Consider the following 17,766-nt stretch of genomic DNA (forward strand, 5'->3'; position numbering starts at 1 on the left):
TGTACTTCAGTGAAACATTTTATAGTTTCCTTATAAAGATTTTTAAATGTTTCTTGTTTTTTTTTTTTGGCTCTTCTGCACTATTTGTCATTGTGGATGGCAATTTCATTACATTTTTATTTCTTTAAATTTTATTTATTTGAGAAAAAGCATGAGTGGGGTGGAGGGGGAGGTTCAGAGGGAAAGGGAAAAGCAGACTCCCCACTGAGCAGGGAGCCTGATGCGGGGCCTCATCCCCAGACCCTGAGATCAGGACCTGAACCGAAGGCAGACACCCAACCGACTAAGCCACGCAGGCACCCCATGCATTTTTAAATTGATTATTGCTAATATATTGGAAAGCTGTTGATTTTATATATTGATCTTCTTGAAATTTCTTAATGTCATTGATAGTTTATAGCTGATACTCTTGATTTTCTAGGTAAACCATTATCTGTAATGGTATTTTTATTTCATCTTTTGCAGTGTTTTTCCTCTTCTTTTTCCTTTCTTTTTCCCTTTGGCTAGGAATGGAGAGTTACATGGTATGGTAACATGGTCATATGTCAGGCATTATCTTTCTGTATTTCATCCCTAAGTGTAATATTAATATGTTGAGATTTCTATTTGATACATATGCATTCATAGTTATATACATATATAAGCTGTTCAGTCCAGTCTTGTCATCAGTTATGTTAGTGACATCGAAAGAATTGGAAAGTTTGCCCTCTTTCTACCTAGTGTTTATCAACCTCTTGAAGTTTTGTAAGAACCTGCCCATTGAGCCTGGGTGCCTCAGTCGGTTAAGCATCTGACTTTGGCTCAGGTCATGATCCCAGGGTCCGGGGATTGAGTCCTGCATTGGGCTCCTTGCTCAGCGGGGAGTCTTCTTATCTCTCTCCTTCTGTCCCTCCCCGCTGCTCGTGTGCACATGCGCATTCTCTCTCTTTCAAATAAATAAATAAAATCTTAAAAAAAACCCTGCCCATTGAGACATTCAGTTTGATAAGGGGGAGGGGGTAAAGGCTTTTCAGTTTCTTTTGTTAGGGTATTAGTCTTTGTAAGGTATTCTATTGCTTCTTGAATTAATTTTAATAGCATTTTCCAAGGAAATAATTTCACCTAGCTTTTCACATTCTTGGCATAAAATCGAACTTAGAATATATATTAAAACATTAGATCTCATCCATAAACTATGGTTGTATCTTCTTTATTCTTCCTAATGTTGTTTGTCTTTTCTCATCTCCCCTCACTTCTTTACATCTATCAGATTTGCCAGTTTTGTCCGTTAGTTTTTTCAGAGAACTAGCTTTAATCAAGTCTTTTCTTTTTTCTTAATTTTTGCTTTAAAATTAACATCCATCACCGTATATATTACAAAATTTTTTTCCTTCTACTTTTTTTTTTTTTTTTAAGATTTTATTTTATTTGAGAGAGAGAATGAGAGAGAGAGAGCATGAGAGGGGGGAGGGTCAGAGGGAGAAGCAGACTCCCCGCCGAGCAGGGAGCCCGATGCGGGACTCGATCCTGGGTCTCCAGGATCATGACCTGAGCCGCAGGCAGTCGCTTAACCAACTGAGCCACCCAGGCGCCCTTTCCTTCTACTTTTTAAAGTTTTATTTTGTTTGAATTAATTGGAAGCTTACTTTATTTTTAGTTTCTAATAAATGTACTGAAGTTTATAAATTTTCATGAGTACATGTTGGTTTTGTAGCTGTTATTTATAGCTACCTTTTTCCACTATACATTGCGTATTTCTTTTATTTTCAGCATCTCAGCTATTTTGTTCTCTTGGGTATATACCTATGTGTAGACTTGCTGAGTCATATGGTAAATTTATGTTTTTCATCTTTTTTTATGTTTATCTTTTTAAGAAACTGGCAGACTGTTTTCAAAGTGGCTGTACCATTTTATGTTCCCATCAGCAATGTTTGAGGGTTCCAGTTTCTACATCTCCTCACCAACGTTATTGTCTCTTTTTGTTCATAGCCATTCTAGAGGGTGGTATGAAGTGATATCTCATTTTGTGGTTTTACTTTGCATTTCCTAATGACTAATGATATTGATCATCTTATCGTGAGGTTATTAGCCTTTCCTGTATCTTCTTGGGGTACATAACTATTCAGATCTTTTGCCCATTTTTTAATTGGATTGTTTGTCTTACTAAATTTTAAGTTTTTTTAATATATTCTGGATACTAGTTCCTCATCATATATATGATTTGCAGGTATTTTCTCATAGCCCATAGCCTGTCTTTTCATTGTCTTAATGTTGTCTTTTTTTTATTGTGATACGAACACTTAACATGAGATCTTCCCTCTTAACAAAATTTTAAGTGTATTATACATTATTGTTGACTATAAGTACAATGTACAGCAGATCTCTAGAGCCTGTTCATCTTGCTTAACTGAAACTTTATGCTCATTAATTGGTAACTCCATATTTCCCCCTCCTCTCAGCCCCTGGCAGCCATCATTCCACTCTTTGATTCTCTGAATTTGAGTATTTTAGAGGCCTCATATAAGTGGAGTCATCTAGTATTGGTCTTTCTGTGACTGGCTTATTTCACTTAGTATAATGTCCTCAAGGTTCACCCATGCTGTTGCATAATGCAGAATTTCCTCCCTTTTTAAGGCTGAATAGAATTCCATTGTATGTACACACCACATTTTATCTATTCCTCTGTTGTGGAAACAACCCAAGTGCCCATCATCTTGGCTACTGTGAGCAGTGCTGCAATAAACATGAGAGTGCTGATATATCTTTGAGATTCTGATTTCAGCTCTTCTGGATAAATACTTAGAAGTGGGATTAATGGAACATATGGTAGTTCTATTTTTAATTTTTTGAAGAACCTCCATGCTATTTTTCATAGTGGCTGCACTGTTTCACATTTCCACTGGTGTGCAAGAGTTCCAGTTTTCCTGTATCCTCATCAATACTTGTTTTCTGTTGTTGTTGTTGTTTCAATAATGGCCATCCTAATTAATATGAAGTGGTATCTCGTAGTTTTGATTTGCATTTGCCTGATAATTTTGACCTTGAGCATTTTTCATGTACTTGTTGGCCATTTATATGTCTTATTTGGAAAAATGTTTGTATAGTTCCTCTGCCCATTTTTAAAATTTAAACATTTTAACTGATCAGGTTTAGTTTTTTTCTTGTTGAGTGGTAGGAGTTCCTAATATATTTTGGAGATTAACTCCTTGTCAGATACATATGGTTCGCAAACGTTTTCTCCCTTTTTGTAGGTTTCCTTTTCACTGCGTTGATGTTTCTTTTGCTGGGCAGAAGCTTTTTAGTTTGATGTAGTACCAGTTTGTTTTTGTTGCCTCTGCTTTTGGTGTCATATTCATGAAATCATTGCCAAGACCAGTGTCACGAAGCTTTTCTCCCTCTGTTTTCTTCTGGAGGTTTTATAGTTTCAGGTCTTTCATTTGATTCTTTAATCCATTTTGAGTTGATTTCTGTGAATGGTGTAAAACAGGTCCAGCTTCATTCTTTTGTATGTGGATATTCAGTTTTCTCAATACCATTTGTTGAAGAGACTATCTTTTTCCAAGGGTATAATTCTTAGCATTTGGACATCAGTTGACCCTAGATATGTTGATTGGTTTCTGGGTTCTCTGTTCTGTTCCACTGGTTATTAGGACGTCTTTATGTCATTATCAAACTGTTTTGTTTACAGTAGCTTTATATTTTGAAGTCGGGAAGTGTGATGTCATTTGAGTTGCAAAAGTTTAAAATTTTGAAGTCCAGTATGTAAATTTTTTTCTTTTGTCCATTATGCTTTTGTTGTCATGTTTAAGAGCTCTTGTTTAATCAGTGTTATAAAGATTTTCTTTTGTGTTTTATAGTTTTAGCTCTTAAATTTGGGTCTAACCCTTTCTGTGTTGTTTTTTGTGCATGGTGTGAGGTAAGAGTCTAAATTCATCTTTATCCATGTGGATATCCTGTTTGCCCAATGAAAAGGCTATCCTTTCCTCAATGAATTCTTTGAATCCTCTGTCAAAGATCTGTTGACACTAAATGTCAGAGTTTAGTTCTGGGTTCTCAAGTTTGTTCCATAGATCCGTATATCTATCCTATGCTAATACCATACTGTCTTGACTAAAGTTACCAGGTTTTGAAATTGGGAAGTTTAAGTTCCCAACCACTTTGTTCATCTTCGGAATTCTTTCGGCTGTTCTGAGTTATTTAGTTTCCTAGTTAGCTGAGTTGTTTGGAAGAGTATTTCTGTAAGCATTTCCTAGCAGGTAGGTGTGTTTTTAATTATCCATTTGTTGCTGATTTTTAATGGTACTGCATTGTGATCAGATAATACTGTCTAATAATTCATACTGTTTAGAATTTATTGAAATTAAAAAATCTTTGTACATGATTGTTTTATGAATATTCTATGAGTTTTTAAAAATAATATGTATTCTTGGGACCGTGTTCTATAATCTCAGTTAAATCAACCTTGAGAGTTATTCAAGTTCTATGTATCCTTCCTATTTTTAGTCAGTTTGGTCATTTTGTTTTTGTTTTCTTTGTTATTTTATTTTATTTAAATTTAATTAACATATAGTGTATCATTAGTTTCAGTGGTAGAGTTCAGTGATTCATCAGTTGCATATAACACCCAGTGCTCATTACTTCAAGTGCCCTCCTTAATGCCCATCACCGTTTCCCCATCCCCCCACTGACCTCTCCTCCAGCTTCCCTCATTTTGTTTCCTGCAGTTAAGAGTCTCTTATGGTTTGTCTTCCTCTCTGATTTCGTCTTATTTTATTTTTCCCTTCCTTCCCCTATGATCCTGTTTTGTTTCTTAAATTCCACATATGATTGAAATCATATAATTGTCTTTCTCTGATTGACTTATTTTGCTTAGCATAATACCCTCTTGGTCATTTTATTTTTGATAGTCTCAGACTAGCCTCCCACAGTGATTGTGCATGTGTTAACATTTATTAATTTCTTTTTTCTTTTTAATAGTTTTTGTTTTCTGCATCTCAGTGCTGTGTTATTAGATGCATTCCTATTATCTTCTTGGGAGATTATTATATAAAATACACTTCTTCTGTGTAGCTCCCCCCGCCCCACAACCCAAAATCAAGACCTGAGCTGAGATCAAGAGTCGGATGTTTAACTGACTGAACCACCCAGGCGCCCCATTTCTCTGCCCCTTTGATCTTGAATTTTATTTTGTCTGAAATTAAAATTGTGAATCTTGTTTTCTTTTGTTATTATTTGTCTGATTTGTCTTATCTTTTTGTTAAGTCTTGATACATTTTTTATGTTTTCTAATAATTTGTTTACTACGCATTTAATTTGTGATATAGTCATGTTAGTAGAGGAAAGTCTTATTTTGCAGAATTATTTTCATGTGGCTTTTCTTATTTTTTTTAAAGATGGTCTGGATTTCTATTATTCCTCAAAACAGCATGCTCAGAAAATGGTAGAATTTCTTCAGTGTACAGTTCCCTGTAGGTATGTTCTGAACCTAAATATGATTAAACCCAAAGAGCTGGGAATGAATGTAAATCTTATCCTTCAGGCTTAGACTACATCTCTTATGTTAAAAAGTTTAAAATTGTAATAGGAATATTTACATGATTAGTAAGCATCTATTGGATTAGCCACTTTACAGGAATTATTAGCCAAAGAGTATGTAAGAATCTCTTCAGGGAGCTAGACCTCACACTGTGATAAGTACTATAGTGCTAAACCTTTGAATGTATTTAAATAATACAAAAGAAAGATGGGGGTAGAGGGTTTTGGGGACAAGCTTCATGGAAGAAGAAGAAATTTCCTAAAATGGGAAATTTTCAAAGGTAGAGTTTATAGTGAAAGGAGAGATTAGTGTGAACAAAGACTTGTGGTGGACAATGTGTGGCTTTTAATGGATGCTATATATAGACTACATTGGTCTGAGCCAAGTGCATGTTTTAGAGGTTTTGAGTAGATAAAATTGAAAAGAGGTAGTGTGCAGTTGGGTTGGTGAAGGTTTTGAAATGTAAGTGGATGAAATTAGGCTTTGCCATAGCAGGCATCAGAATGCTGTTTCACACCTTGGACAGTAATCATTTGATTTGATAAAAATTGATATTCCCTAGACTACAATAAGTAGGAATCTTTATGTCTTTTTATTACTATAAACTTTTTTTCTTAACAGACACAAAGCCTCACAGAGATTGATCTCTCAGGATATCCATAGTAACACATACAATTACAAAAGCACTTTTTCTGTGGAAATTGTTCCAATATGCAAGGTACTTTTTCTCATTTAATTAATCCATGTCTATAAAAGAATACAGGTAATTAATTGGTTTATATGTAATTATTAGCTCCTGATTTCCTTCTGGGATTGGTTAAAAATTTAGAATAACTTCCTTCTTAAAGGATTCCTGTCTGACATATTCAGCCATATTAAAAAGATGTTAAAAAATAATCATGCTTAAAATTATAAATTGGCATACCTTTCACTTTGGTATACTAATTAAAGGTCTGGTTGCAGTTTTTTAATGTTCACATTCCTTAAAATTTGTGATCCTGGTGGACACATAAAAAGTTTGAATACAGGAAATGACATTAAAATAAATATCAGTGAACCACTTTGTAGAATATGTATAAAGTGGATTTTGGCATGATAAAATTAAACAGTATTGTGGAAATGAAATCGTAGAATCATTTTGTGATTTAAAAACAGTCTGAATAAAACTTAAAATGTAGATTATCATTTCATTTCATTGTATTAAGGTAAAACCCCGCTTCAAAAATATAAATGAATTAAAGTGCAACACATAGTTACTGAGGATCTACTACAGAGAAGGCAGTGTATTAAGGATTATTATTTAGAGGTCTCTAACATATAGGAAGTTAAATGTCAATATCTACTAATAATGATAAGTGCCATAATTTATTGTGAGCATTCCATATAAAGTTAGTATCTAAGTATTTGAGTATATTTCACTTCTTCATATCTCGTTATACCTAGGGTAAATCATTTCATCATTTTGAACATGAGGAAACTGAAGCTTGGGGAGGTTAGATGACTTGCCCAGAGTTACATAACTACAAAATGAAGCTAGGATTTGTGCCTAGGTCTGTGACTCTAAAGCTTTAAAAATACTATACTAATTTATGGTGCAGTGTATACTAACAGGGATGAAATGATAGCATAAAACAGGGTCAGCAGCGACACCTGGCTGGCTCAATTGGTAGAACATGTGACTCCTGATCTCAGGGTCATGAGTTCAAGCCCCACGTTGGGCATGGAGCCTACTTTAAAAAAAAGCAGTGTCAGCAAACTTTTTCTGTAAAGGGCCAGATAGTGAATGTTTTGCTTTCAGGCCCAGTAGTCTATTTTGTAACTGTCCAGCTCTGCTCTTATTTTACATAAGTAGCCATAGATAATAGGTAAATGAATAGCCAAGGCTATGTTCCAGCAAAACTATTTACATAAATGGTGTGGGCCAAATTTAGCCTGAGGGTCATATTTTGCAGACCCCTGGTTTAAAACAGTGAACATTTTCCTGGTACAAAGCCTGTATGAAGGGTGAATCTAGGTGTGATGTCATCTTTAGGCCATGGGTTAAGTGCTTTGAGTGATTCATGAAAGTAACTGAATAAATGCACAATGTAAGAGTATTTTCATTTAATCTGTTGAGACTCTTCCTAAGTGAAAAACAAAGTACTGGACTAGGTGCTATTAGAGATGCACAGAACGCCCCTTCAGTGGAGGAGCCTATGACTGTGAATTGATACAGCTTAAAATACAAGCCAGATCTTTTTGTATTTTAATACAGTTTAAAAACAGGTAACTACATTGCTGGTAATATCTCCTCTAATATACACATGGACATACGTGCTTTTTGGGCATTAAATTTTTGATTATCTATTGGTGCATGTAGCCCTGAAAGAGAAACATGTGGCTCCTCTGAAATTTATTTTTTATGGAAATTGAAAGAAGTCACAGGTAGATATAGAAAATTACCCTCCTTCAGATGCTTACAATACCTTGTTTAGAATGTACACTGTATTACCATAGGGCAATAAGCAATTAAAATTCAATAAAATTGAAAATAAACTTAATACTTTAGTGAATAAGATCTGGAAAAATACTTTTAAAACATTTTTATTAAGACAGATCTTCCCATCGTTAGAAGGAATAGCTTATTTTCTGTTTCTCCAAGATTTGATTCTTTTCTTTAGGCCCTTTGTTAATAAATAGAATTAACAATAACATTTTGGTTTGGGCACATATACTTTGGATCAGGTTTATATTGATGAGTGTTTATTGGAGACAGTTACTTAGGATTTGCTTCACTCTAAATGTTAGTTCTTATGCCTAGGATAATGTTGTTTGTCTGTCTCCAAAACTGGCACAAAGCCTGGGAAATATGAACCAGATTTGTGTGTGCATTCGAGTGACCAGTGCCATTCATCTCATAGATCCAAATACCCTACAAGGTAAGTTTTAGGAAATATTTGCCTTGACAGTTTTGTCCAGCAAGCTGTAATAATTTATATTGCTAATTTCATCAAATATTCTCAGTAATATTGTTATGAAAAACTAGTTAAGATTTTTACTGCTGTTTAATTCTTAAAAAACACTGGAATTTTTAAAGCTTTTGATAAGTTACCCCTGAATTTTCTATTTGAAGAAACAAGTCTGTGAATTTTAAAAAATTTACTAGGTTAGTCCGTTTCTTTTTACTGAAATTGACTTATTTACCTCATTTAATTTTTGTGAATAATTAAGTTCATTGCCAAGTTTAGTGTATAGCAACTATTTGAAGTTTAGAACATTTCACTTATAATGCAGTAAAACATTTAGTTTAAATATGAATTTTAATTCATTTTATCATATTACACAATTTTTAACATTCCCTTTGTAAAACTATTTTTTAAAGAAGATCTCATATTGATAGGAGCATCTACTTCTTGATCTTTTTTATGTATTTCCTGTAATGTAAGTTTTCTGTTATAAAAAATCAAGTTTACATTTTTTAGAAAGTCACTTATTCTTGTCAATTAGAATTCATAAGTCAAAGGTCTTTTTGCAGTATTGGGATGAATATCTGTCAGGTAGAACTTTATTTCTTATTAAGCAGCTAAGAAGACTGATAAGGTTTCTAAAGTGCCAGCGCATGAAACAACTATATAACTGAGTGGATCTGATCTTACTTACTTTATTTTTTTTTAAGTAGGCTTTTTTGAGGAGTCCAATGCAGGACTTGAACTCATGACCTTGAGATCAAGACCTGAGCTGAGATCAAGAGTAGGACGCTTAACCCGCTGAGCCACCCAGGCGCCCTGATCTTATTCTAAAGGCACTTAGCTATGTGGGGTCCTGATGATAGTAACTACTTAAGATATTGACACCTGAAATTTTTCTTGTGCTATGAGAAGTTTGGGGCTGATTTATAGGAATAAATGATGATTCTAGAGAGTTGCCACTGTGGTCTCTTGACCTCATGCTTCCCAGTTCATATATATCAACTTCTTCCTAATATATTTGGTGGCTTTTGAAATACTTCATTCTTGATGTTCTATGTTTATACTTAGTTGCGGATATTGATGGAAGCACTTTCTGGAGTCACCCTTTCAATAGTTTATGCCATCCCAAACAGCTAGAGGAGTTTATTGTGATGGAATGCAGCATAGTCCGAGATCCAAAACGCAATGCAGGTGCTGGAATGATATCAAAAAAGGTAAGTTCCATCCTCCCCATCTTTTTTCCCCCCAACTTAACTGTTCTGGTCCCTCTCTTGTATTTTTATGTTTTTTATGTGGTTCCACATAAAGCTAACACCTCATTAGGTTACAAATGCATTCCATGTTTGTATGTTATTTGTTTTTAACACGTGGTCATTGTGGTGAAATTTATTAGACTTACACTATCTGGTAAGTTCATTTTTCTCTTTAATGTTAGAAACATTTTTAAAAATGTTTATTGTGAAAAAGATTTCCTAGCGTTACTTTGTATAGGAGGACCAAATGATAAACTTTTTTTTACTTTAAAAATTTTCAAACATTTTGAATTTAAGTATATGTTATATTATCACTAATTACTGAATACTTCAGTATGCATCTCTAAAACATAGGAACGTTTTTCTACATAATCAAAGTATTATCATTTGTATAAACTTAGTTTATATTCAGATTTCCTCATTTGTCCCAAAATGCCTTTTATGGTTTATTCAAACTAGTATCCAGTTGGGGACCATATGTTGAATGTGAATGTTATACCTCTTAAATCTTTTACTTAATAATGGCCCCCTTCACTCTTTTTTTTTTCTTAGCTTTTTTTTTTTTTTAGCTTGCCTGTCTTCCTTCTCTCCTTTGGGACATTCATATTGTCCCAGATTTAATCAGTGGGAGCCCCCATGCCTTAAAAAAATTTTTTTTTTTTTTTAGCAACTTGTACTTTTTTAGAACAGTTTTTGGTTAATAGCAAAATTAAGAGGAGGTAAGAGATTTCCCATATACCTCCTGCCTCCACACATGCCATAGCTTCCTCCATTATCAGTACCCACCCATCAGAGTGGTACATTTGTTAAAATTGATGAATCTATATGGATACCTGATAATCACCCAAAGTCCACAGTTTACATTATGTTTCACTCTTAGTGTTGTACATTCTTTGAGTTTGGTCAATGTATAAGGACGTGTCTTTCATTATAGTATCATACAGGGTATTTTCACTGCTCTAAAAATCCTCTGTGCTCTGCGTATTCATTCTTTCCTTTCTCCTAACCCCTGTCAATCACTGATCTTTTTACTGTCTATAGTTTTGCAGAATGTTATATAGTTAGAATCATATAATCTATAAGTGCCAAATAACATTTCACTGTGTGGATTTACCAGAGTTTGTCCATTCACCTAGTGAAGGACATCTTGGTTGCTTCCAAGTTTTGGCAATTATGAATAAAGTTGCTATAAACATCCTTGTGTTTGCAGTTTTTGTAGAGACATAAGCTTTCAACTCCTTTGGCAAGTAAATACCAAGGAGCATGTTTGTGGTATCATTTGGTGAGGTATGTTTAATTTTGAAGAAACTGGTAATTCACTTTTTTTTTTTTTCCGTTCTTTCCTAAATCTGGAAACTATCATTTATTTCAGTTTCTCCCTCTATCTCTTTGTGATTCCTTAATTCCCCAGTCTATAACTCTTAGTATTTTGCTTTTGATGCCATTTACTTACATCTCTTTTTGTTAGTAAAAAGTATTGGCAAGTGCTGTATTTAATTCAGCCTGGAAATTTGAAATGTCAGTTATAATTGCTTATAAAATCCTATGTTGGAAAGAGACTTTAATGGTTTTCTAATTTAAAATTTCAAACTTGGGGGGCACCTGGGTGGCTCAGTTGGTTAAGCGTCCAACTCTTGATCTCAACTCAGGTTTTGATCTCAGGGTCATGAGTTCAAGCCGTGTGTTGGGCTCCATGCTGTGCATGGAGCCTACTTAAAAAAAAAAAAAAAAAAATCAAAGTTGGGATGTTGTTTCTGCAACAGGACAAAAAGGATTATACTTCAAATAGCCCACATCCAAAATATTGATTTCATAAAGATTTGGGTTCTCTAGTAGTAGTAGTGCCACTGGGATTGCTAGATTGCTTTGTCTGAACCTTGGTTTTTTGAACACTGTGTGTAAAACAGGGGCTTGTTAGGATATTTCCTGGAGTTAAGATTTTTCAGTTATTCTTTTTGCTCAGTCTGTATTATGTATCTCCCTGTGAAAACATTTGTTTTGAAAATTCTATATATGTCTGTATTTAGGTGATATTGTTAATGTTTTATAAAGTCTCAAAATCTTAATAAAGATATTTATTTTATATATTCCTTATTGAGTCTTTTTCTGTACTCAGTACAGTAATTTGTTAATTTTGACAGTGTTTCAGAGATCTGAAAAATAAAACAATTGCTGTCTTTAAAATGAAAATTAGAAAACCAAAATTAACATTGTATTAAGTTTCTGTGAGATGCATTTTGAGTTATGCTTGGATTATTGAAGTGTGCATTTTCTTTCCTGTCAAGCATACCCTTGGGGAAGTCTGGGTACAGAAAACTTCTGAAATGAATACAGATAAACAGTATTTTTGTCGTACTCATTTGGGACATCTTCTAAATCCTGGAGACCTGGTGTTGGGGTTTGTATTATTTTACAGTATTTTAAACTGGCACTTAGCATTGCAAATTTTCTTTGGGAGCCAGCAAAGCTATCTAAAATACTACCAAAGATGTGTTTCCACAAAGAATTTAAGAGTTCTTAGGAGCTTTACAGTTCACTTTATTGATAACTAAATTAAACTAGATTGGACAAAAGCCCATAGTTACTCCATTTTGGCCATCACCTTAAAGAATCATTTAATCCAAGATTTTGAGTAATTGAACCCTGAAGTTGTATGGTTAGATCATATTTGTAGCTTTTTTGGGGAGTGGATAGTTTTTTATTATGAATATGCTGTTGCTCAAATATTTTACTTTCAAAATATGGAAGCCATATATGTAAGAATCCTTCACAGGAATTGGACAGTCTATTCTAATACAGAGCTTACCAGCATGCCATAGGCATTACTTTTGCTCTTGTGGGTTTTTTTTTTTTTTAATTAAATTGAACCATCTAACTGAATTCTAATGTTATACTGATATATGTCTGTTCCGACTCTTTTACAAGTACATAGTAAGATGGACAGTGATGGGTAATATGTGAAACCTAGAGATCAAAATGTGTTGTTATCTTTACCCCGATCTGTAGAGGCATGTTCATTGTATAGTAAACTGCAAAACTTTTAATGTGGGAAAGCATATTAAATGTTAATTCTAGAACTTTCGGGTGAACATCCATTAAATAAGAAGGAATGTGGAAAAAATAAATGTTTTTGTCATTAAATGTTTAATTATTTTTATTTCAGGTTTGATTTGGCCAACTGTAACTTAAATGATGAGTATGTCAACAAAATGAACTCCGATAGAGTCCCAGATGTGGTAAGGCTTTAGATTTTTTCCTTTTTTCCTGTGTTAAAGAGGATTGATATAATAACACTTATGGGTAAGATGCGTTGAGTTCACATTTATGAAAGTAACAAATCAATTTAGAGGTTCTTTTGAAATTACAGCTAACGGGGGACGCCTAGGTGGCTCAGATGGTTAAGCGTCTGCCTTCTGCTCAGGTCATGATCCCAGGGTCCTGGGATCGAGGCCCACATTGGGCTCCTGGCTCAGCAGGGAGCCTGCTTCTCCCTTTCCCTCTGCCTCTCCCCCTGCTCGTGCTCGCTCTCTCTCTTTCTGTATCTCTGTGTCTCAAATGAATAAATAAAATCTTAAAAAAAAAAGTAAAAAAAAAAAGAAATTGCAGCTAAGGTATAATGGCAAAAGTCTTCATATTTAATCATGTGTCTTTGTGGGGAAAATCCAAGATTTATTGAGTTTTTCATTGCTCTTATAATTGAATTTCCATTCTCTGTCAAAATGCTTGATATCATCTGTAGAGCAAAAATAAATTTGCAGCTAAAAATGATGACCATTAGAACTTAATTTAGGTTCATTCTTCTTGGCTCAGCTTATTTCATATATTGTTCAGTTAAAGTGTTTAGAATTAAAACCATTATTCAGATTTTTCAGGTTTGCATGTAATTGCAATTGAAAATAATCTTTACAATGTTGAGTTTTAGAGAAAGAATGTTTCTTCTGAAAAAAGCCTGTAAGCCTGTTAAATTCTAACATGAGTTTATTAGAATCCTAAGCAAGAGTGAATGTGAAAGACCCTAATTCCTGATTGCTTAATCTTCACTAGTCTCTTTAGATGTGGGCAAAAATGAAGTCATGGTATAAGAAGGACTCCCCCCTCACCACCCACTTGTGCTTTTATTAATTAGTAAATTAGGAAATAGAAGCATAGTTTAGATAAAAGCCTAACAGAGTCAAGGCCATCAAGACAGTCATACAAGATTTTGTATTGTGTAAAATTATTTTTATTACTCAGTTTTTTAAACTGTCCAGGACATATATTTGTAAAAGATAAAGTTTTATCTATAACTGCTTATTAGTAGTAATAAAAGGGAGGGAAAATGTCTGCCTGTGGTAATATTTCAGGATGATTATGTGAATGGTAGCTGAGAACTGAACTTTGGTATAAAGAAAGACACCAGGGGCGCCTGGGTGGCTCAGTTGGTTAAGCGTCTGCCTTCTGCTCAGGTCATGATCCCAGGGGCCTGGGATCGAGTCCCGTATCGGGCTCCCTGCTCTACGGGAAGCCTGCTTCTCCCTCTCCCACTCCCCCTGCTTGTGTTCCCTCTCTGCTGTGTCTAAAGAAAGAAAGATAACAGAGGGGCACCTGGGTGGCTCAGTCGGTTAAGCAGCTGCCTTTGGCTCAGGTCATGATCTTGGGGTCCTAGGATTGAGCCCCGCATCGGGCTCTGCACTCAGTGGGGAGTCTGTTACTCCCTCCCCCTCTGCCGCTCCTCCCCGCTAGAGCTCACTTGCTCGCACTCTCTCTCCACCTCTCTCTCTTGTTCGCTCAAATAAATAAAATCTTAAAAAAAAAAAGACACTAGAAATGTGAAGTTTTTGGTATAAAAAAGCAATTTAATTTGAATCACTGGAAAATTTCAATTATTAAATTTTAACAGTTATGAAAATAATGGCAGAATGCATTTTCGTAAAATACTAAGTACATGTAGAAAAATATTGCAAGTTCTCTTGACACTGCCTCTTGATCCCTACTTTTGTCTCCTAAGATGTAACCAACTGTCATCAGTCTGGTGACTTTCTGGCTTTCTCATAGTCTTTCATTTTTTAACTTTGTTGGACTTTGAGGCCTCTTTACTTCATTCCCATTTTTTTGTAACTTTGCAAATACTGCTGTTACTTTTAGGTATTAATCAAGAAGAATTATGACCGTACCAAACGTCAGCGTCGTAGAAACTGGAAACTGAAAGAGCTTGCAAGAGATAAAGAAAACATGGATACAGATGATGAAAGGTCCTACTTTAAACCTTATATATTGTCTCAAAGGAAATCCTTATAATAAATCTGTATAGTTTTTATATATAGTTATCACACGATTGTTGCATTCAGTATTAGTTTTGTATTCTTATTGTGTTAATTGTATCAGTGTAAGAGGCTGTTGTGTTAATTAAATCAGTATAAGGGGATTAATGATATTATATATGTATGTATATATAATATATATATATTAATATTATTATTTCCTGGGTTTTGGCCTGAGAATTGCAGCATTATTGTAAACAGTGCATTTGAAAAGCTAAAATAAGTACTTTGTGGATATCACAAATAGCAAGTCAGTACTTACGACTTAGGATAGAAAGAAAAGAGCCCATTGATATCAAATATGCTATTTTTCAAACAACTTAAGGAGAAATGAAGATGTTGTGTTCTAGAAAAGTATATTGGACAATTCAGAAGTGGCCTTAATGATGGTGAAGACACTGATATCTAAAAAAATGAAGAGTTTAAATAAAATTATGTCATGAAATGTGAGTGGGAAATAGTAATACTTCCAAAATACAATCTCATAAGGTAATTTAAAATAAGTATTTACAAATATATAATGTTAAATTAATTAGATATTGTATGTACATATTTATTTCAACTATGGTCTTAAAAGTGTATGTATTTTAACTTGGCCACAAGACTTTGGGGGGGGATGGTAAAGTAGGAGGACGTTTTCTCGTCTTATATTTAATATTACCTTATATTCAAGTATGTATTTTTTTAATCATGTAATTTTGAAAGAAAAGATTTTTTTTAACTTGTCAGAGTATTTAACATCCATATTTGACCTTCAGATATTATTTTTAAAGATTTTAATACTTGGAACACATTTATCTTATAGTGCTGAAAATGAAGAAAACATAACTTCATACTTTGTTGGTAAAGATCAAATAGTTAAATGTTTCTTTCTCTTTTTGTAGGCAATACCAAGATTTCCTTGAAGATCTTGAAGAAGATGAGGCAATTAGGAAAAATGTAAACATTTATAGAGGTTAGTGTTTTAGGAGTGTTTAAGTTGTATCTTTTGCTTTGTATAGATATATTACCCCACTATAAATATTTTGGTATCTTAAACTTTCATTCCATTAATGACTTCTGTGTTTGTTTTTAAAACTTGACTAAACATTTACAAAAAATAAAAATACTTGCAGAACAGTAAGACTTATTGAAATGTTGTTTTACCACATTTGATATTATTTGTATCTTGCTATAATCCCTCAAGTTCCTGATTCTTACACCAATGGATATTTATTGATACATTTATGTAGTTCATTCATTTAGTGACTAAATGCCTGCTCTAGATAGGATACAAGAACTGCAGATATAATAAGGTTAAATAATAGTAATGATGGTGGGGGGAGGCATTTTGCATATTTCCATATTTGTATTTATTTGAAATCCTCCTTGTATTTTTTTTTTTTTTAGATTCAACCATTCCTGTGGAAAGTGACACAGATGATGAAGGAGCCCCTCGAATTAGTCTGGCTGAGATGCTTGAAGACCTCCACATTTCCCAAGACGCTACTGGTGAAGAAGCTGAATCGATGATGACACAGTGAGATTGTGTTGTAGATGATTTCCATGTCTGTAGACTCAGGATGTTGGATGAAATAACTTTGATTGTCTATTCCGCCTATGCTTCCATATTGAGAAAGGAGAAATTTAGTTTTAAACTTGAATAAATAGGACTATTTTGATTGTTCATTCAAAGCACTGAACGAGATTGATAGCTTTGAAGTTTTTGGATAAAAGATTATGAAGAATGTAATTATTAATGATATTTAGGCCATTTTATGTGTGGAATTTTTTAAGTTTGCCTTTTTAGGATACCCTAGTATTTTTGCATACTGTAGCGCCAGATTTGAAATCTCAAAAGTTGTGATGCCTTGGAGGTTACCTAAATCTTCAAGTATGAAACAAGCTTTTACATTTCTTTTTGCATTGATGGCTTTAGTAAAAGAGCATATGAAGAATCATTTTTATATGAACTTGTTAATGCACTTTGATCCACTTTAGATCATTTTTATGTCATTGGGATAGGTAACTTGGGGTTTAGTTTATTACTGGACATTCAGGGGGAAGTTAATCTATTTTATTCATAATATTAACATCTTCAAAAGCTTAAATTGGGGTTATCTTAATTTTTATTGCAGAAGAAAATATATTTAAAGTATTTGTGGATTTGTAGCAAACATAGATTATTTAAGGGTTAACTAACAATTTGTACTTTTGTTATTTTTGCTCATGCCAGCAGCTTAGACCAGTAGCTTGCTTGTGTCATAAAAATGTCTTCCTATCACTTCAAGCATTTTTGCTTTTGAAATTTTGGTTTACAAATTGAGAAGGAATTTTCTTTATATAAGTTTCTGTCATTGAATATATCACCATCAAAAAGAATATTACGATCTAGCACATAGATGATGAAATAATAAAAATGATCTTTATGCTTTATAAAACCATGAGTCAGACTTGAAAAAGGAATGCCTTCTACATCCTTGAATGAAAAGCATTGGCTTGGGTGCCTGGGTGGCTCAGTTGGTTAAGCGACTGCCTTCGGCTCAGGTCATGATCCTGGAGTCCCGGAATCGAGTCCCGCATCGGCCTCCCTACTCGGTGGGGAGCCTGCTTCTGCCTCTGACCCTCCTCCCTCTCATATGCTCTCTCTTTCTCATTCTCTCTGTCTCAAATAAATAAATAAAATCTTTAAAAAAAAAAAAAGAAAAGCATTTGCTTGAGTTTTAAAGTGTTTTGAGAATGAAATTTTAAGATCCTATTTCTATAAGCAA

General features: G+C 33.9%; 1 protein-coding gene across 2 annotated transcripts in view; it reads left to right on the forward strand.

Annotated features, from left to right (window-relative positions):
- Window positions 1-17,362, forward strand: part of NMD3 (NMD3 ribosome export adaptor) — a 32,753-nt gene extending 15,391 nt beyond the window's left edge. For both annotated transcript variants that reach the window (XM_034998408.1, XM_034998418.1), the window contains 9 exons: window positions 5,373-5,451; window positions 6,137-6,233; window positions 8,316-8,433; window positions 9,532-9,677; window positions 12,002-12,114; window positions 12,880-12,952; window positions 14,841-14,947; window positions 15,901-15,971; window positions 16,406-17,362. In XM_034998408.1, coding sequence (XP_034854299.1) covers window positions 5,373-5,451; window positions 6,137-6,233; window positions 8,316-8,433; window positions 9,532-9,677; window positions 12,002-12,114; window positions 12,880-12,952; window positions 14,841-14,947; window positions 15,901-15,971; window positions 16,406-16,539 — 938 coding nt within the window. In that variant the 3' untranslated portion in view covers window positions 16,540-17,362. The remainder of the gene's footprint in view (window positions 1-5,372; window positions 5,452-6,136; window positions 6,234-8,315; window positions 8,434-9,531; window positions 9,678-12,001; window positions 12,115-12,879; window positions 12,953-14,840; window positions 14,948-15,900; window positions 15,972-16,405) is intronic.
- Window positions 17,363-17,766: the final 404 nt, after the last annotated feature.

Source organism: Mirounga leonina, unplaced genomic scaffold, assembly GCF_011800145.1.
Source record: "Mirounga leonina isolate KUSES-001 unplaced genomic scaffold, KU_Mleo_1.0 Mir_115, whole genome shotgun sequence".
In the NCBI taxonomy this organism is placed as follows: domain Eukaryota; kingdom Metazoa; phylum Chordata; class Mammalia; order Carnivora; family Phocidae; genus Mirounga; species Mirounga leonina.